Below are 21,177 nucleotides of genomic sequence, written 5' to 3'. Positions count from 1 at the left end.
ACTGTTCCATTTACTGCTTTTTTTTTTTGTTGTTGTTGTTTAATTAGATAATAGGCACAGTACAAAGGAAAGTTTGACACTTCAGGAAATAGACCCTTATTTCCAACTCCAAACAAAGTACCAGGTATCTTAATCTGGGGTGCTCCACCTTTTTTTCCCGTGGGTAATGCAGGTACAAGTTTAAGCTTGCTGACATGGAAATGCTTCTTATAGCTGCAGACTCTTTAGATCTGCCTACAGTTGTTGCTGAAGAACAGGTCAGCACCACAGCTCATAGACTTGCCCAAATAATGTGGAAACCAATGGAGAGCTTCCCGTGAGCTCCCAAGGTCTTCAGATCAGGTCCTTCATGAGAAAAATGCCCTGTGCCAAATGAGATGCTCTGCACCACAGGCCTAAAAATTGTACTGTTTAAGCCATGGGCAGATTTTGGCACAGAAACCCAGCTAATGGAGCCGGTAGGTTTGCATTACCAGTCCAAGCTTTTCTGATGCTCCCCACTTGGGACTGATCCTGTGTGTTGTGCTGAGGACCTCCTGCCACGTGCTGTGCGCACACTTCTGTGCTGGGTTGTGCTCAGCATCTCACCAGATCTGGCTCAAGGATGTGCTTAGAAGGACAAAAGTCAGTCTGGCAGCACAAAGGTTGCCCCACTCCCAGGAATTTCTTGGGCTTGAACATGAGACTTGCCTGGGACTCATGAGATCCTCCTGCTCTGGGGCGCAGTGCCCTTTCTGCAGGACAGGGTCTGTATTGGTGTGTGCTGGAAGGGAGGAATGGGCAGCACTGGCCTCTGGGAGGCCTGGCAGCCCCCACAGATGGGAGTCATTTTCTCTGGGCACCTGCAAGCCAATCACAGAGGAAATTCCCAGAGGAAATTCCAGCACAACCCCCATCTATAGAACAGAATCATTGTATTCTGCACTTACCCCACTGTGTTATCGCCTTTTCTGTCCTTCTAAAATTATAGATTTTGGGGGTCAGTTGGAGAAGAGAAAATTCACCTTTTTTTTTTTTTTTTTAGTGATATTTTCAAATATATTTTCTTATCTAGATACTCATAGCCAAAAATAAAGGAAAAAATCCACTCCATATAGGCAGGCCCAACTTCATTTCAACATAATTACCTTGCATTTAGTTGAACTTCAGCCCTTCTGTACACTAACTCTTCAATCTAATTGTTTGATTAAACTCGTATTTCCTCCAGAAAGGTACATAAATAAGTGAATTGTTGAGCAAATTAAGAATACTTAACAGCATTGCATCTGAAAAGTAGTTACGCTGATTAAATTTTCTGTCCTTGAGGATTTTCAGGAAATTACTTTTGATCGTCAATAACACAATTAAGTAAACTACACACACATTAGCATGAATAATTGATAAGAAATTATGTATTACCACGAAGCACTGATTTAATAATTCATGATGCAACACTCTAGTGACTGTGCAAAACTGGATAACATCGACAAGTCTGCCTGATGTTGCTGGAAATGCTGCAATTACAAACAAGTCCATAGTTTTGTTGTACAATAAAGAAAAGTATCCGATGCATGCTGTAATTTCTGTTTGTTTAATACATGAATAAATTTAGAAAGAACACCCTGAAAAGTTCCTGTGCTGGTTTCATTCAGATCAACGGCTCCGTCCAAACAGCTGCTCTCACACTAGTGACTGGCCACTTCTGCTTAGACCACAGGGATGCTGCAAAGCAGCAGGGGGGATGCTCAGGTTCACAGCTAAGAGGTGGGGGGACTTAGGCCCTGAGGCTTTTTGACTCTTCCGTGTCCAATGCATTTGTGATTATAATTGGTCAGGGTTATTTTGTCTGTGGTTGCTTTTGCAACCACATTGCTTTTGCAATGCATTTGCTTTTGCTTTTTTTTTTTTTTTTTCCTTTTTTTTTTTTTTTTTGAGTCTGCACAACACTGTGTATACCTTAGGCCAGTTCACCAGCAATTTTTGCAACTTCCCGAGAAAGACATTTAGATGTTTGCCTCCTTGCTAGCATGCTGGGGAAACCAAGGCTCGAGGAGTCATAGTCTGCACTGAGATTTTGGCCTGAGACTTGTTTTTTAAGGGCAGCCCACAGAAACTTGCTTGAGGTCGTGGAAGAGTTGGACAAGGGCAAAATGCTGGAGAGCTGTGTCTCAGCCCTGCCCTCGTCTAGCCACCAGAGCCTGCTCCCTACCAGCTACACAGCCCTTGTGCCTGAGCCACCTGCCTGCCTCTCTGCTATCATATATCAGGGCTATGCCACTTAAACCACTCCTGTAATGGCCATCTCAGTAGCTCTGATTAAGTCTGGCATTTAAAAGTTTATAACTCAGCTATAAAAAGTCACTCAGGCTGAACCCAGTCTGAGATGCCCAAGCCTAAGAGGATGATTTACATGCAAGCAATTCCAAAATCCACCAGGACGATATTTTTTTTCAGTTCTGTAAAGGGAAAGAAATGGAAGGCCAAGGTTTGAGAGATGTGCGTGAGACAAAGATTTCTTTTGTTTAATGTCTTACTTCATTTATCACTAGATCTCACATTGTAATTCGCTGTGAATTTCCATAGTCGCCTGAGCCAGGCGCAGTTTGAGCAGCCTCTGTGCAAATGTCCCTTACATGATTTTGGCAAAGTGTCGCCTGCTCCGGGCTCCTCTCACATCCAGGCACAGACATCCACATGCACATCTCTGACTGCTTTTTCCCTCATCCTCCCACCATTCCAGCAGGGCCCATGTCCCTGCATATAGTGGTGATCCTGCACCTCCATGTCCCGGGGTGCCCCTGGCTCCGCGTCCTGGGTGCCTTCCCTGTCCTGTGTCCCCTCTCCCTCTGAGCTCTGCCCCAGCACAGGGTTGGCTGGGGGCAGAGCCCAGAGGGTCTCGTATCTTTTGGCTGTTATTCCTGCATGTTGTGGAGGGGTGATAAAATACTCCAGGTTGTGAGACCTTTATGAGGCTGTGCACCATCCCCTCAGCCCTCCACGTGGCTCTGCTTTTGCACATCTATGCAGGCTGCATTGTGCCTCTATACGTTGTCGTGTGAAATGTGCGGCCAAGAACCCAAGTTTGCTCTGTTACGCCGCAGGCCAGTGCTTCCTACCCAGCATGCTGGATAGTAATTAGATTGTTAGGCTAATTGGCTCTTTATTAGGAGTATTATTTACAATGACACTGAAGGCCATGTGCATGCGGATTAAGGCACTGGTACATGATGATACAGTTTGCTCTTGCAGCCTGTGTCCTTCCCGCTGTGCTCCCGGTAGGTCACTGCTCTTGGCGAGCTCAGGTCAACCTGCTGGCCAGTTCCTGGAGCCCCCAGAGCCTCCTAGCAGGGCTGTGCTCATGGGGACTCTGCCCTTCTGCTGCCTGCTGAGCTGGGGCTACCATCACTAGGGCCTGGTGTCACTCCGCTCTAGCTGGTGACAAAGTGTCTCTGCACGGGCAGAGAGGCACCCACGCAAGTCACTCGTGTGAGGCCATCGTGTGAACAGCCCCCTGCATGCCCCTTCTGTGATGCTCCTGCAGTGTCTCACAGTTCCTTGAGAAATTATCTCAAAATATGCATCCGTTTTGACAAGATAGAACCTCTGAGACATTAGCAAGAAGTGTGGTTTCCACAACAAAAAGAAAAAACACTCAAGCTGTCCTTATGGTTGGGCTTCTGGTAGGGCAGCTGACCATGGGGACATGAGAGCCCTGTCCCACACCCAAGCCCGGTGTGCAGCACGCCAGCTCTTATTGCCGAGATGCTGGAGACCAAGCGACAGCATCAGCTCGCATCTCCTCCTCCTCCAGCCTGGCGCTGCTTGCAGAGGAGGCGGTGAGCATGGAGGAAGCTGTTTGCTGCGGGGCCGGACCGCAGGGCAGCGGGAGATGGAGATGAACTGCTTGTGGTGTGCGGCTGCGGCACATCCCTGCTCTCAGAGAGCCGCTGCTCGATACCGACCCTCTCGAGCCTGCCTGGTGTGTGGTGGAGCCGTGTGTGAACCGAGGGGAATGAGAAGCTGTGAATTTATACCCAGGCTTTGAATACATAATTCAGACCTTTCCCCTGAAGAGCTTGATACCCCGGCCATAAATAAGACAGCAGTCTCTGCTGAGCACAGTAAACAACGCTTACTTCTTTCCAGTTAAAAACTTCCTTTCGCTGTAGTCAAGTATTGACTTTAGGTGACCATATTACCACAAAATGTGGTCTTTTCCTCATACAAAGAAGGCAAGTCCTTATATAGATCCGGCCTGTGACAAGGAGAATTGCAGTGATGTGTAGAAAACCCAGCCCCGTGTGTGTGTGATGTGTTGACACCACAGCCTCCTCACCACCTGCCCCACGCTCGCTGCAGCACTCTAGCAAGCGAGACCTCTCACATGCAGTGCTACATAAGGCAGCTTTCCTTTCCTAGTGGGCTGAATCACTCCCATCTCTAACTCCTCCACTCTGTTCTGATGAGGCTGAAAGTTACCTTGTACATAGATTTTCTTGTAAGATATGACAACAGCATTAAAGCAGTTACTCAAAGTGAAAACAATATAGCCTCATGTAAGTCACTCTACCTTCATATGTCTCCTGGAGCTCCCAAGGCTTTGACTGTTGTGTTCATGCAGGGACATCCAGTTCTCTGCTTGGGTTATAGCAATGTTACTGCTTTGCTTTCTAAGCCCCAGCAAAGGACAGAGCACTGTTGTATTAGTGCCATAGGCAGAATTGTTAGCTAATGTGACCGCAAGTACTTTCAGTAGAAGTGTGAGACAAGAGAAAGCAGAAGATTGCACATAAATGACAGTGACAAACACAACACGGGTTACTTCCATGCAGAATTGATGACACCTGTAAGATGGCATCCTTGATGATTTACCTACTTTCTGCCCAAAGGATGGCTGGACAAATACGCTCATTGCTTACCAAGCCTTTCTCTCATGTATGGGCTCCTGCATACCCTGGCCAGTGGCCTGCAGCTGAGCTTAGGGCCACGCTTGCAGGATCCCCGACAGTGAAACTGGACAGCAGCCTTTAGAAGTCCATCAGCAGCAGCACAGACATCCTCTCTGAGACTTTGGAACTTGGACAGGCCAAGGCCAGGAGAAAGCTGCTTTTTTTTTCCTATTAAATTTTATTTTCATTGCCATCTAAACTAATTCTTTCAGTCCTTCTGCCTCAGAGTTTTCATGTATTAAACTAAAACATTCATACTGACCCTAGAGACTAGCACTTGCTTTAGCAGCAAATTTATTAGGACTCCCCTAGGTATTGAATAGGATGAGTTTTTTAATTGTATACACAGGGCTTCTTTACACCCTCACTGCACATGAGCCGATGTATTAAACAAGATGCAAAGCCCATTAATTGAAGGAGCCGATCTCTGCAAAGAAGACTCCCCGGGAACCAAACTCTGTCTCCTGTATCGCAGCTGGCTCACCCTTGCTCCTCGTGCTGGCTGAAGCTCTCAGGTTTTGGCAAATGTTGGAGACCCAAGCTGCCGACGTGCTCACCAGTCCTTGGCACAACACGGGATAGAAGCATCCCTGGGAATTGTTGGATTTTATTAGAAATATCTCTGTAACAGTGTACAAGAAATTGGCTGCTGGCAGGGAAGGAAGATCTGCAGGAGAAAAAAAAAGCTGATCCAATCTTCCCTTTCAACCATTACGTGTGCTTAGAGCAAGCCCTCTCTGGCTCTGAGCCAGAGGTTTCCCATAGAGGATTTCACAGTTGCAGCCTAATAGGGGTCCAGAAAGGAAAGTTTCAAAATCCCACCCAGAAGATCAAAGAACCTAAGCACTTCTGCGAGGCTGAACCCAGGAACAAACCAGATCAACGTTGCAGCCTGATGTTCAGACAGCTATCCCATGTGAAAAGCAGAAAGGCATTTGGGGCGGCTCAGCAAACCACACATACATCTCTTGTTGAGGAGCTTTCCTCTACATGGGACTCAGGAACTGAATCAACTTTATGTAATCCATGAAGTCTTTATTCATCAGCAAAGTCCCAGACTTACCATACAAGGAGGATGCTCAGGACAGGGCTCACAGGTTGAGTTTGAGCTCCAGGGAAAGAAAGGAGGAGTGTTTCTTACTGGTCTCATTTGAGCCCTATGTTACTGTTGATTAATGCAGATGTAGCTTGCAAGCCACCTGTGAGCCTTCTGTGCCTCCTGCTCAGGGCCATGGCACTGGCTGTGGTTGAGTGTCACCAGGTGTGAGATGTGCTCATGCTGAGGATAGAGGTGCCTATTTGCTCCATAGAAATGAATCACTAGAACTGGGCTGAGGTTTATGTTTGAGGCAGTGTCGTTAGAGTTTGATATGTTCTGTTAAAAGGTCTTAGGTCTGTGACTCCACAAAACAGTCAAGTGGCTAGAGAGTTGCTGAGGTTGGGAGGCTTCATTATGGGAAACTCTGGACACATCCCAATTTCAGTGCAACTCAGATCAAATAAAGCTTTTTAAAAATATAATTCAGGGAATTAGAAGCCGTGCATCAGCTCTCTGACTCAGATACCTATCAAAATGTCTTCAGTTATACCATTTTTCTTCTCTCTTTAATTTGGACCATAATATGCCATTTGCCAGAAAGTGTCTGTGAAAATGGAAAAGGAGTGAACAAATGGGAATCATCATTATCCATTAGATTTCAGAATTCCATTAACCAGCAAAAAAAAAGATACTGGAGACACTTTGCTCCTACTCACATCACACGGGCAGGGGATTTGGTCTTGATTTTACGGTCTTTGTCTGTGGGACTTCTACACCCCCAACCAGGATAGCATCTGAGTGACATGGTGGATATATCTAAACCATCATTTAGCATAACCATAAGAAAAGAGGCATTAACACCTGCTCCAGAAGAGCTGCACTGGCCAGATACCATTTTCATAAATAACCGCACCTGTTAAACACACTGCTCTTTCCTCCCTGTGCCCCTTCTCCCCCTGGTTACCGAGTCTCTTCCTGAGCTCAGCCCCTTGCGTCTCTGCCGGCAGGATGGAGCGTTCCGCGCGCTCACCTTGCCTGGCTGCGTGTGGATCAGGGAGCCCTTGGGAAGGGCTGCACCTGGAGATGCGGACAGGCTGGCGCAAGAGGGAGCTCCGCAGCGGCGGCTGCTTGTCCGGCCTGGGCCGCAAGGCGCCTTCCCCTCACACCACCATCCTGCTGATGCTGGACTTCTCCTTCCTCCAAAGGGAGACACCTCCCAAAAACCGCAGCCTAACAGCACGTAATGTAATAAACCAACCTGGCTTAATGGCAACATTTAGAAATATTTGCTTTAGTTCCAACTTTTGGGCTTTTGTTTGTTTCGTTTTAATAGAAGGCTATTTCAAGCTAAAAGAAAACTTCTATGACTTTTCACTCTCACAGACATGTAAATATCAAATGAAGATTTTTGAACAATTATTATTAATATATTTGATATATATATCTCAAAACTGTAAAATAAAACAAATATAAAAAGTAAAACAACACAGGCTATGGGTTTTTTTTCTGCTTTTGCTTTTTATCAGCAGTTTCAGAATAATGAAGAGAACCTGCTTTTGTTTTGCTTTGTCTGCTTTGCTAACAAAGAAGTGGTGTAGTTAGAAGATTCGGGCGTGATGGGGGGTACGGAGCCGAGCGGGGGGCCGATGCGGGGCCGGTCCAAGGGCCGGTTTCTCGCTGGGCTTCGGGAGCTCCCCGGTTTGCTAGGAGGGGCCACGCTGGGTCGGCGGCCCCTGCCAAGGTGTCCCGCTAGCCAGGCAGGGCCGTTTGCTGCTCCTGCAATACGGGGCCGCTTTGCTGTGTCAGCAGGTTTCAGGGCTGGCGTTTGACCTTGCTGGCTTTATGGCAGGGCTCCTGTCATTGCTAGGGCAGCGTTTGCTGGCAGGGGGGTGGCAGAGGGGCTGGTGTGCTGCTCAGTCGGAGCCGGCGCCGCGCAGCCCCATTGCTAGAGGAGGGGGTCGCTGTCTTGGCCGGCAGGGCAGCGGGTCTCTCAAGGGCCCGGGTACCTGCAGGGTCTCTCAAGGGACCTTGGGTACCTGCAGGGTCTCTCAGGGGGCCCAGGTACCTGCAGGGTCTCTCAAGGGGCCCGGGTACCTGCAGGGTTTCTCAAGGGGCCCGGGTACCGGCAGGCGCTGCCGGGCAGGGACAAGCACGAGGCGTTTCACGTGCGCAGGGCCCAGGGCACCCAGGCAGCCCTGGGGAGAGGAGCTCCCTCCGGGCAGAGCCAGCTGCGAACGCAGGACAACAGGTGGGAGAAGCAAAAGACAGCTCAAGGGCACAGTTTAGATCATGTCCAAGCACTAAAGCATAATTTAAATACTGTATAGCTATATATAGATCTATAGACATAGCCAGATATAGCTAGATAGATTCATACATACATGTATAGAAACATTATCAAAATAATACTGCTTTAGGTGACAATGCAATACAGTCACCTTTCCTTTCACTCTAGCTTTTCCATTTGGGAAGGTGACAAAGGCACAGCCAGTTTTGATAAAATAATGATAAATGTTTCCACCTGCAATCGTGCAGGGAAGGGATGGGAGACCTGAGCCAGGTAGGCAGTGTTCTGCTGTGAGGCCTCCAGCGAGCCCGGCGCAAAGAGCCTCTCCTGGGCCAGACTCTCTTGTGCCCCTGCAGCTTCTCAGGGCTGGGGACTGAAAGAAGAGCCGCTGCTTATTTCAGTCGGGGCTGCCTCCAGCGTAACAGGATGCACGAGGCTACTTGAACTTAGCGAGCCTGACTTGTCAGGCTAAGCCGGTGCCTAACTTTGAACATTTTCATCTTTTTGCTAATGTTCATCTGCTTTTCCTTTTTTCCTTTTCCCTTTTTTCTTTTCTTTCTTTCTTTCTTTCTTTTTTTTTTTTTTCATTGACAAAAGGATTTCAAGAACTTGTCCTTTTTCTTTTTAGGTGCCTCAGGTTTCAATTTATTTCTCTTTGTGGGTAGACTTTGGCATGGGAAGGTGCTGAATTCTTAGCACTGTAAGTAGCTTCCAAACAGCTTGAGTTGAGTCTGCTTTAATAAAAACACAGGGCTTTAAGCATTTGGGACATAAATAATTTCTCTTCTGCGCTACTGAAATGCTGCTTTCTAAGTATGTTCAACAACATAATAGAAATAATTCTCTAGTCGCCCATAGAGTACCCAAAGCCTGACTACCTAATGTAAAAAAGCAACATCATGAAAACTTTGAGAGTATCAAAAAGAAGCAAGGGAAGACCACAGGTCATTTCAGTCATTCCCTGTCCATTTAAACCCTGCAATTCCAATATTATCTTTAATACTAGGGAACAGTGGTGAGCATAAAATTCAGAATAATCATCCTAAAGACAAAATAAATTAATCATTGACCTCTGTTGCAATAATGGGCATTGCACACATACACATGCACACACACAAATAGAGTTCAATTTACTCAAGTGTTCCATGTTCTTTCTATCTTCTATTAAGCTCTGAAGCAGAATTTCCTTAATAAAAATGACTAATGTATGTCAGTTGTTCCAAATTACCCATTTGCATGTGCTCACTAGAGCCCATGTAGCCCATCACGTACAATATCACCAGCTTCTAATGCTGTTTTTAAGCAAGATAAAGTTAGGGTTCTTTATTTTCTCAGAAAGGAAACATCCCTTAAATGCAGATATGCAAATCTGGCAGAGTATTTCCAGTAGGCACATAACTAGTCAATTTTTCTGTTTGTGCTCTGTTATATTCGAAATACAATAACACTTTCATTGTCTGTAAAGATTGCTTGGTTAGTCAGGGATCAATGCAAGGAATTTCCAAAGGCAGTTGCCAGTCTGGAGAGCAACTGAGCAGGAATTATTTTGAGAAGAGTCTCAGCTGTTTCATAATGGAAAGGACAAGGAGAAAAGTATAAAACTATCCCTGATAAGAGATTACATACAGTTTGCATGGCTGGTTAGCAATGAAAAAGCCAAGTTACTCCCAATTATGTGTCTGTCCCCGAAGCGGGGCACAGAGAGTGAGACTGCCCAGCCTCCTGCCCTGCACCTGGGTGGAGAGGGACGAGTGGACTCCCTTCCAGCCCTTTTCTAGCTCTTTTTAAGCGCATATTCCCCCTGCCATGCTGTTCACAGCTCTCCCTACTGGTGTAACCAGAGATGCAATTACAATGAAAAAGCTGGCTAGAAGTCATTCTCATGTTGTTATACAAATGCCATTTAGTGATGGCCTAAATGTCATTCCTGCTGCACTTCTGCACACACACAGAGCCTGCAGTTTTCCTTCATTCTAGCTGCTGGCAAGGCCAGAATGCAGCTTTTCTCTGGATGAGTTTGCCTAGACCTCCCTGCATTCTGTGACTTAATGTCATTATTGCTCTGTCATATAACAGTGCTTTTCTACAGTTATTTTCATGACTTGCACATTTCCCATAGTCAAAAAAAAAAAAAAAAAAAAAAAAGTCAGTTTAAAGATGTCATTTTGTCTTGTAATGACATCTTCCATCCCAGATTTTCCATGATGGCAATTGCAAAGACCAACTAGCCAAAAAAGCGCAAAAGCAACAAACAAAATGAATCACTATAAACACAACTACTGTGCAGTACTGCAAATGGCCACAACCACAGTGTGTCTGAACATGGCTTTAAAAGCTGCAGAGCTAGAGCTTCCAGAGGAAGAATTCTGCTTCATTTGTGTGACACCAACGCGCTCAGCAGACACAACTAGCCCCAGCTCCATTAGCCCCAGTAGACCAGTTTCTTTTCATCCCATTTTACAATCTGGCTTTTAATGTTGCTCACATCTATTCTTTCACTGATCAGATGAACAGCATTAGCTGTGCTAAAGAGAAGAACCTCAGCAAACCGTTGCTCTTTTGCTTGCTAGACATGCTTGATTTAGGATCTAATCGTAGTATGGGAAAGTGCTAACCCGGAAAAAAAATCCTAAATATTCTCCTATTTCTGAATATGGCCTCGCAAGGAGCTGGCCAGCAGCAAAGTTCAGGCCAGAGATGGGTTTGCTGACAGGTCACACTCAGGCAGAATCAATACTGGGCTGGGATCTGGAATAATGTTTTTATAGCACTTTTTTATATCCCAGGCATCACTTGCTCCCTGCCACAAAGTGCTCAGGGGAAAGTTCTGGACACATGACAAAAACAATTTTCATGTTTGTGTTCAAATTTCGCTAGCTCTATGTTTGTTTCATTTTTTGCTACAAACTCTCTAGGCCAAAATTGCTTCTGCGCCAGGGGTAAGTTCAGGCTCAGCCCACCTTGAACAGCTCCCTTAAGCCACAGGCATGATTGGCCAAAATAAAGAAGTCTTAAAATATCCAAGTATCCAAGTTAGGACTGGCTTCCCTCCAGATCCCCAGGGATTCATTTTGCCTTCGCAATGAGTGAAAAATACACTCTGCTCTCCTAGTCTACCTTAAAGCAGTTTATTGGACTAACTCCACATTAAGCAGCACCCTGAAAATACGGTGCAGAATGATAAGTGTGCACTCTTACAAAACAAACAGTACAGTTAGCCAAGCACAAAGGAACAACTTTTTTAAAAATGAAGACTTTGCTTATCAAACCACTTTTTTTTTTTTTTNTTTTTTAATATTTATGCATGGATACTTTGTATCCAGTCTCCCCTTAGGAAACCTGCCTTCACACTATTCTCTGATGGTTTCCCTACCTCTAGACTTGGGGCTGCAAAGGCCGTTTACATAAATATACATATCGATTTATATGCATATATTATAAATAAAAGGCTTGCACCCTCTGCTAGGATTTTAAATTACGTTGGTTACTTCTAAATCTACCACACCAAGCAGCATTTTGCCCTGTGCTGGGTAGGCAGTTACGCTGCACAATGTGAAAGCAAACAAGAGAAAAGCACAAGATGAAGGTAGGTACCGTGTTGGTCTGGCAAAATAAGCGTGACGGAAGAGAAAGGAAAAATATTCATAATGGGAGCCATTTCCTGTACTGTAACAACTTGGAAATACATTCTTGTTCCTGAAGCACTTGTTTTTCAAAATCTTTTTGTCTTTTGTTCAAAATGAGCCCTTTCCCAGGAGAGATTGGATTGCATTTTCTGAATTTCAATTCAAAGCTGGCTTAGAAATTTAAACATGTACAGAATGGGATCAGGGGATAATTCAGCCTGAAAGGGGCCTCAGGAGGTTTCTAGTCCAACCTCCTGCTCAAGGCAGGGTTGGCATTGAGGCCAGACCATGTTGTTCAGGGCTTTATCCAGTTGCATGTTGAAAACCTCCAAGGATGCAGACTGCACAACAAGTGCTTAACTGAACATGAGTATTTGAGCTGAACATGACAGAAAATTAAATTAAACTAGTCCAAACTTGACTATTTTCATTCCATATCTCTCCCACAAACATCCCTCCCTAGTCACAAAATGGTAAGTTTAACACAACTCTGCAAAATAAATAAAATGGACAACAGAAAGTCATCTAGGACTCCAACTCCACTGAAACCATTGAGAAGTTGTTCTTAGCGTGTGCTTACCTGCTTTAGGGGAAATGCTTCAGTAAATGGCATTGATGAAAGAACGTGCCTGGTTTGATCCGCAAAGGTTCTGCATGCACAGCTCTTGCCAGGGATGGAGCAAGTCTGGAAGCTAAGTTCAGGCGAGGGATGTATCCAACATGCAAAGCTTTGGTCTGTGTCCTGTGAATAGTCTCAGTCATGGAAAATATTTATCAAAAATCACATCTATCACAAATATTAAAGCTTAGGCGGAGGGTACCTGTGTCCCTTCCTCAAATTATATTTATTAACCAAAGGACTGATTCTTCCCTTTCTTTCTGGAAGCCAAGAGTAACTCTACAGAAAACAATCTGGTAAAAATAACCTTAGATGTGAGTCAGACCTGAAGTCATTAGTGTTACTGTTCTTTAGAGTTTCTGCATTTCAGTTTGCATTAGGGAAGACAATATGAAAATAAAACAGAGAAAGGAAAACCAATAATCCAAATATAGATATTTATAAGCAGGCACACTACATTCAATATTAACATCTTTTCACCAGGTTCTCATATTATGCAGTTTTAGAGAAGGCACCATACAATACGTAATTAAAAAAGACTTTATCAAGGGTGAGTTAAAGTTTGATACAGATTCTTTCATGGATTTTCATAGCCCTTTTGTAGGAATTAATACTTCACATGTTTAATGCTTTTATTTTTTAAATCACAGAATGCACAAGTCAAAAATCAGGAACAACATTTTTCAGGTTTTGAAATTTAGATCTGTATTTCACCAGGAGCCTAACAAGAAAAAAAAAAAGATATTTCAATTATAACAAGCAAAAGTCTTCTTATCCTAACCAAAATATAAATACTGCAATGGGATTTCATTCAACTTTGCTCCTTTTAGCACAATATATCAGGCCAAGTTTTCAAAATGAGTTTAAAGACAAATTATAAACAATCCCTGGTGCTGGGGGAGCATATTTGGGTATCATCAATAAAATTAAGGAATTCAGCAGCATGGTAGTGGACACCGCAAAGGGAAATAAGAAGTCTTGAGCAGCTGCAGTTGCACTCTGGTTGTTAGTAGTTTTTTGATAAGAACATTGTGTTGCATTGTGTATCCACATACAATCTTCTTGTCAATAACATCTAAGTAATCAAAAAATGAATCTTGGGTTGATGATACTTTCGTACTCACATACTTTCTACCTGTCAATGTAGTTTAAAGGCAAGGAGTGAGGAAAGTTCAGCTGATGTGGCATCTGTCCCCATCTCATAAGATAGACAGGAGGGTCTCATAGAGTTTACTTTGGGTCATATATCATGCAATACATCTGGGCAAAATGACACTTGCTCTGGCAATCCCAGCCACTGTAATGGCAAAGCAGCAGCAACGGCAAGCAGGTGGCTACATTCTGTCACATGTATTTGTTTAGCTGGCATTGCCCCCTTTATGTCACTGGTGATTTGGGACTCACTCAATATCCAACCTCTTCAGAGTAGTCATCACTTCTGTTCTTGCAATATGCTTAGCCTTCATTTTCTTTTCCACCCAAACCACAGTGAGATTCTGATACATAGTGTTTTACAAACATCAAATCTGCAGGTGTTTTTGTGTGCATGTGTCTGTCCAAACATCTCTTAAAATAGTTGATGGCATATTTTGTAACTTCAGCTTTCAAGATACCCCTTCATTTGCAAAATCATCTAAATCAGTGGGGGTTACTGCCTCTGCAATTGGGCTTGGACGCATGTCCTTTCCTAAGTGAACTTGAGCTTCTTTGGCGTATTGACTGTGGGAGTAAGAGACTGGATCAATATAGGACTGGGTATCGTCGGGGTCAAGATATCTGTAGTCCTGCTGATGATTCTCAGGTAGTTCTTCTGGCTCTCCTGATACAGCCTGCATTAACCAGGGAGTTTCAGAGAGCTGAGATGGTGACTTCAGTGCTGCTACAGAAGAAGCTTGTAAAGGCATCACTCTAGGGTAGGAGGCATATGGAGAGTTCATAATTTCTGAAGAGGGACTGTGGTATAAGTTTCCTTCCGAAGAAGGGACTGAAACTTGGATGTATTTGCCAGTTTCTGGATCATAAAATGTCTTTAAATTAACTTCAGCTGGTAAATCAACTACAAAGTATTGGCCAGAGTCAGGGTCTTGGAGGAGTTTACGCTGGGTTGAAGAGGGTGAAGGGCTTACTGCTGAGGCACCACTGAGTCTTCTCATACCAGTTCCTGTAGGAGTAAGAGTTGAGTGAAGGGCAGAATGGAGAGGAGAATCTCTCATAGGTTGGGGAAATGCTGGCATCTGCGCAGACTGAGACAGTTTTCTCCCAACAGCAGCTGTAGGTTCTGTCAGATGTATTTTCTGTTGCTCTTCTATTTTCTTTCTCCTGCTTGCCAGCTTCTTGGCCCGCCGCAGAGCCTTTTCCGTTTTCGGTGGCACAGCAGGAGGCTTGCCCGCTGCCCTCTCCCCAGGAACCCTGAGTTCCAGTCTCTCAGCCATCCCCGCAAAATCAGGAGGCAGATTCCCCTGTGCTGAATCAAGTGTCTCTTCAGCAGGTATGTCAGCTTGGCTCTTTACTATCATGTTTAGCAAGGCAGGGTTCGTACCATCCTCTGCCTCTCTGAGGGTAGAAATTGTTGGTTTCTCTGATGATGAGCAGGTAAGAAGAGAGTGTACTGTGCTGCCTGACCTGGGGCTTGCTACAGCAGAACATGAGAGGTTGTCTAACAACACTGGGGTGCCTTCCATGGCTAGGGTGTCCTCTGAAGCTTCATGGGATACAGGAGAATATGTGTAGTCCTCTGACACAGAACCTACCACAGGGGAACTTGTTTCCCTAGTGATTATCTTCTTTGCGCAAGAGCCACCTCTGCGATTAGATAAAAGATGATTCTTGAAGTAATTACTCTTTCCTTCTGAAGGGTAGCTTGGATTGTTTAGTACTTGGTCATCTTCGAGACCTAAATCTGGCTGTGCTAACTCATGCCTTTCCTTCCCAAGCTTGGGTTTCTCTTCATTTCTGCAAATGCTCTCCTCATTCTTTTCTTCAGCTTGATCCAACAAAGCACAAGTCTCTTCATCTTCTGGCATGTGCTTCTCTAATGAAAAGCCCTCCTCATCTTCTGGAAGAGCGGGGTCCTGTGTTGCTGAAGAAGATCCAGGCTCACAGGCATCTATCTTTCTGTTAGCTGCTTCTTCTCTCACATTCTGTTGCCCTCTGGGCCTCGGTGACAACCAGTCTAGTTCGGGGACATGCAACATGTCTCGGCACTGCTTGTTCCTTGCTGTGAGCACAAATCTGCTTTTCATTTCCTTATAACTGCTGCTCATCGTATCGTCAAAGGAAAAGGACCTGATCAGGGGCAGTTTGACAGTCCTTATTACTGGAGGTGACTTGAATGTGTTATCTTTAATCATAAACATACTGGGCTTTGATGAGCTTGAAGATGATGGTGTTTGTGGCTCCTCAGACCTGGAGGTAGATGTGTCCTTTACACTGTCCGAAGCAGAATCCACACTGTTGGCCTCTTCCTTTTTCTCTTTCCTCATTTTCTCTTTCATCAGGCTCCCCTGTTCATTCCCAGTAACCTTACTCTCATTCCTCTCTGCTGAACTAGTATCAGAACTGATACAAGCATAATATTGCAGTGCATCTTCCCCAGCTGCTTTCTCTCTCTCCTTGGGGCTTTTCTTACTCTCTGCACTCATTTCACTCTTATTCCTTCCGCTTTCTTCAAGACATGCCTTTGGCATCAGTGGAAGCTCTTCCTGAAAGGGCTGCTCTACTGTAGACACAAAAGACTGCTCAGAAGAACTGGTGCTTCTCTTGCCTTTTATTTCCCTGCCAGTTATGAGCATACCCGTTTGGTTCTCACGGTCAGGCACATCCTCTGCTGGTGAAAGCTGATTTGGGAGTGCTTTGAAGGCAACATTTTCATTCTGCTTGTCACTCTGTTTCTTATTTTCCTCGCCTTGAAAACTGGGATTTTGCATTGGCTGCCCAGCTGTTGTATCCACGATGTCTCTACTGTATGGTTTCAGTGTTGGATAGTACAGACTTTTTCTTAAATCAAGTTCTTTTGATTGATGCCTGAATGAGGAGATGTTTTCATTACCTCTAGTGTTTTTAACAAGATCTTCATGTTTTGAATCATCTTGCTGCATATTGTCTCGGGTTTGGTAAAATAAAGGAGCTACTGTTGTCTGGGGTGAACTCAAAGTCAGATAACTATCCACAAAGGATCCAGTTAAATCTGCTTTATTGTCTTTTTCTTGAACATTGTCAGATAACACAGAAGTTACGTCACTTGCTTCATCCTTTTCTGCAACCTTGTTGTTACTGTCTTCTCGCAAAGTTGCCAGCGAGTCGTTCAGTTTTACACCCTCCTGTGTTTCCTGACTTTCCTTAGTCTTATTTCTATCCTCCAAGGCCCTTAACAGAGGAGAAGGAGTATAAATCCTTTTAACACGTTTGCGGACGTCCTTCAAGTTGAATAATAATCTTGTTGCTTTAGATTTGTAACTATCCCGAGATTGATAATCACCAAACCCACTCCCCTCATGTTCTCTCCCTGGCACACTCTCAGTGGGAGGAGGTGTCAGCAGGATCAGCTCACTTTCCATGGAGTCTGCCTCTCGTTTTGGCGGGATGATGGGGGTTAAGAGTTCAGTGATGTTGAAAGAGGGACTATTCGATCCTGGGGAGTTTACCTGCTTAGTCCAAGGAGCTGTGTCCAGGAAAGGTTCAGGCACAGCGGCCTTTTCAGACAGCGAGCATGCCTTGCCATTGGGCATGAATGTCTCTTTTGAGGTCTGTCTCTTCTCTGCAGCATCTTTTGCAATCTTCTGTCTCCTCCACGGTGGACAGGCACTATCTAGCTGGGGACTGAGGGCCTTCTCCTCGGCCAATGTGGCTGGGGGTCCTGGGGCAAGCAGGGCAGGTGCCTGGGAAGGGGGAGAGGGAGAAGTGGTCCTGTAGGACACGGAGTGGGGTGAGACAGAGGCCTGGGGCTCAACAGCAGGGAGAGCCAGGGCTGGAGGCACAAGGGGGGCTTCAGGGGCTGCAGGTTTTGGAGGAGGGCCCTGGTTCGTGGGGATCCTAGAGGGGGCTGGAGGAGGAAGAATAGCATGAAATTCAGTTCCTGACGGGACTGGGAGAGGGTCCTGAGGTACATATACAGTTGGGAGGGGGACACTGAAAGCAGTTTCTGGTGGTGTTGGCTCAATTTGAAAGTCTTTCTGCTGCTTTCTAGCAACAGTGGTTTTGACAGGTGGTAATTTATGCTCACGTGTGCTGGATCCTTTAATAAATGGTGCTTCTTCAAGGTACACAAGACCTTTTTCTGTTTTTTCATCATCAAATTCCTCTTTTTCAGTCAGTTTTTTATGATGGGCATTCCATGATTCAAAAGCACTGTTCTCACTGTGAAGAAAATTACCTTTTTTTGTTGGCTCGTTAACTTTAACACTTCTGTTTTTGACAGCATTTTTAGAAAAACGGGAAAAATTTGACTTGGCTACTTTTGACATCTCAATGAGCACAGGATAATAATTATCAGGACCACAATAACTCTGATCTGTTTTATTAAGCCTTTTCTGTGGCTCATTTTTGCCACTGAGATAGTGGCTATCTCGACAAGCATCAGAAAATTCAGAAAGCTCCTTCTGGATGCTTAGAAGGGCCGTGTCACCCCAGCAAGCCATATCATTTCCATGATTTACTTTATACTTTTGAAAACTATTTTTAATGGGCTGCTTACTGGCTACCAGGGAACTTCCTGGCCCTTGGTTTTCAGTCTTATCAAATGTCTTAATCAGAGAAGACACTTTTGAAACATGTTTATTGTTTCTTGGCCCAGGGGCTGGCAAATTCAGCCTTCTCCTTTCTGTGCCGAGGGTGCTAATTTTAGCAGTCTTTTTCTCCTCCTGAGTACATTTTGGTAACTGTTGGAATGTCGAAGCCCATATTGTTGGTTCATTGTTCCTTGCTGTTAGCTTGTTGCAGACATTGCTCTTCTTGATGGCATGGTTTAATGCCCCTGGGTGAAATTTAGCAGAGAACTGGTGAGTGAAGCCAGGTGAAATGGCAAGATCCGGTTCATTATAAGAGTCTTCAAGTTCTGCCACACACAAACTTTTGAAAGATCGGGCTGTGAGGCTGCTCACCTCTCTGTCTGTGTCATCCAGAAGACTCCCAATGCTTGAGGAGTCACTGTGTCCTTCTGTATGTTTCTTATTTCCCTGCATTGTTCACGTGAGTCATGAATGAATCTAAAAGGTTATTTTCAGGTGTCAAATAGGCAGATGACTCTGTTGGGTGGTTCTAGCTGTTCATGATTCACAAGCATAAAGAGATTCCTCCAGACAGTGCAACTACGCGTTGATTCATCTGATGGAACAGCCGAAGGAAACTTTCTTCTCTGAAAAGCCAAAAATCACAATCAATCATTTTTCTATATCAACCCTTCTAGACAAAGAGCACTTTCCAGATACATCAGCTGTTAACTAATTCGATCCTACATGCATTTTGAACAAAATACTAGCAACACAATGAACAACACGAAAAGGAGCTGTTATTTCAGTCAGTTCAAGTTGTTATCAGTAGATGGTTGAGTTACTGCAAAGTGCCATTGAAAAAATGGTCTCACCTCATTTTCTTTATTTGGACTCTTAAACAAGAATTTAAGAGCCAAATTTCAAATGCTTCTGTTTGTATACCTCCAATCATAAACACTTGCAAGTGCTGTTGGTTTGTTTGGCTAGGAAGGTTAGCCATTGTTGGCCAGGGAGAACTAGCTGCAATAGAAAGGAAGCAAACTGATTTAAACAAAAAGTGGCTATTGCCAAGCACACTATATCCTACCGTTTGAAATGAAGGAAAAGACGGAAAAACCTACTGGCAACAAATCATAACTATAACTAAAGGATTATGTGAAAATTCAAGTTGCTAAAGAAGATTCTGTCCTCACTATTCTGCTAGGTCACAACCGTGGGAAGTGAAGTCAGTCATAATGAACTGATTGTCTTGGGCTGGAACTTGGCTTTGACAATTACCCTAATCAGGACTCCTGCTTCAGAGAGCAGACTGGCCTCACAGGTAGGGTGGTCTACTATGCATTAACTTCTACCAGGAAAAACATCTTTCAGCCGTCCGGTTACGATTGGGTTGATATATTGAAACTGAAGAAGCTGCTAACATCAGCTTAGCCAGCAGAAGGCAGAAGTGCCTCGGGGACTCTAGCAGACCCACCAAAGGATCATTTGGTTTCAGTTCCAGAAGAGACGAGAGCAAAAGGCACCACATTCAACACAATTACAAAATATCACAGCCATCCATTAATCCCTGGCTACAAAGCAAAAGCAGAGCTCATAGTACTGCAGTTTTTGTCTATCTCTGCATCAGTCTGAACAAAGGATGTGAGGTCTTGGATGGATTGAGTCTTTACAAGCAAAATAAACCCTTCAGCTGTCCTTCAAATGTATACTCTACAATTTCTTCATGTTTACTCAGTAAAATATTTAGATGCTTATTCTGGCACTCAAAAGCCTGAACAGGCTATTGATTGAAGTACAGTGAGACTTAGTTTAAAAGGGTATTAAAAAGCCTGCTAAAACCAACTGCATAAATAGTCTAATCTGTATCTTGATTTCCTAGTACACTTGCACCATTAACTTCTGATGTGTCCAAACTCCAGAATTCACATGTACAGCAAGTGAATTGGTCCCACCAAGAGCTTGGATCCACCCTAGGGCTGGTGAGATCTAGATCCAGATTTCAGCCCCTTCAGTCACCAGATCTATGATTCTACTTAGGTCTGTTTCAGTGAGACTCTTGAAAAGGACATTTGTTTTCCCCACAATGACTCAGTGCTGGCCTAAGTATGAAATATCAGTAACTGAGCTTACTTAGCTGAGTTATTCAGACAGTTCTTTCCACAAATGAAAACACTTCTGACCTTCCTTTTCTATTTAGAAACCCAACTAACTTATTTTTAGATTCAAGTTGTAATAGTGAATCTTGATTCTGCCCTCACAGCCATATAAATCCAATGACTCTTACAGATTTACACCTGAAATAAAACAAATCTAATAGAGTTTCTCTATTTTACTTTGCATGGAGATTTTTGAAGAGCACACATTCATTACCCCCATACATATGCTCTGAATACAATGCAGCAAGGGGGAAAAAAAAAGAAAAAAAGAGAATATAAGTGAAAGTCCATCCTAATCTTGATGAGACTCTTAACTTCTATATAAGGAGATAGTACCAGTGCATACCTGTCATGTAATCTTGCTCGTCTTCTTTAGAACTTCTCCTCATACTTGCATTTTGCTTCATTGCTAACCATCTTTATGGAGGAGGTAAAAATAGTCCAATGATGTAGACTTGACTGAAGTAGTGTCCTGGGATGCTTCCAATCTTCAGCATTTTTGACCTGAAGTGAGCTCTGCAATTTGAAGACAATGGCATTGGTTTGTATGAGCTGAATACTGACTCCTGCTGTCAACTCATTTTAGGAGTGATTTACAGTATTTCTCACCAACAGACACAGGTATCCAGCATAGAGTGATAATAACCAGCTGATTTGAAGGTTTGGTGGCCTGTGGAGTTCAGTCAGGTTTCTAGCAGGGCACTGTCACAACACCTCAGCACTTTGCAGTGGTCCCAGCAGAGACCAATGGCTCAGCAATGATCCCTCAGCAGCCTTCCCACCCAAGTGGCAGTTGAAATCTCCAGCAGCTTTG

General features: G+C 44.3%; 1 protein-coding gene across 1 annotated transcript; it reads right to left on the bottom strand.

Moving 5' to 3' along the window:
* Positions 1–14,054: 14,054 nt before the first annotated feature.
* On the bottom strand, positions 14,055–20,833 carry CUNH10orf71 (chromosome unknown C10orf71 homolog). Its single transcript, XM_026051429.1, has 3 exons — positions 20,710–20,833; positions 16,815–18,851; positions 14,055–16,778 (listed from the first exon to the last, which is right to left on the bottom strand). Exons 2-3 carry the CDS (start codon positions 18,676–18,678, stop codon positions 14,104–14,106), a joined length of 4,539 nt encoding a protein of 1,512 aa, XP_025907214.1. The 5' UTR covers positions 18,679–18,851; positions 20,710–20,833; the 3' UTR covers positions 14,055–14,103.
* Positions 20,834–21,177: the final 344 nt, after the last annotated feature.

Source organism: Nothoprocta perdicaria, unplaced genomic scaffold (assembly GCF_003342845.1).
Source record: "Nothoprocta perdicaria isolate Ctin4 unplaced genomic scaffold, notPer1 scaffold_111, whole genome shotgun sequence".
Lineage (NCBI taxonomy): Eukaryota > Metazoa > Chordata > Aves > Tinamiformes > Tinamidae > Nothoprocta > Nothoprocta perdicaria.
The sequence above is the reverse complement of the archived record's forward strand: the minus strand, read 5'-3'. Positions and strand labels throughout refer to the sequence as shown.

Bases quoted from the DNA above. Each gene is read 5' to 3' on its own strand.
- CUNH10orf71 (XM_026051429.1), bottom strand. From the start codon at position 18,678: ATGCAGGGAAATAAGAAACATACAGAAGGACACAGTGACTCCTCAAGC. The intron at 16,779-16,814 runs GTGTAAAACTGA...CAACTTTGCGAG, and splicing joins AAGTCAGGAAACACAGGAGG to AAGACAGTAACAACAAGGTT.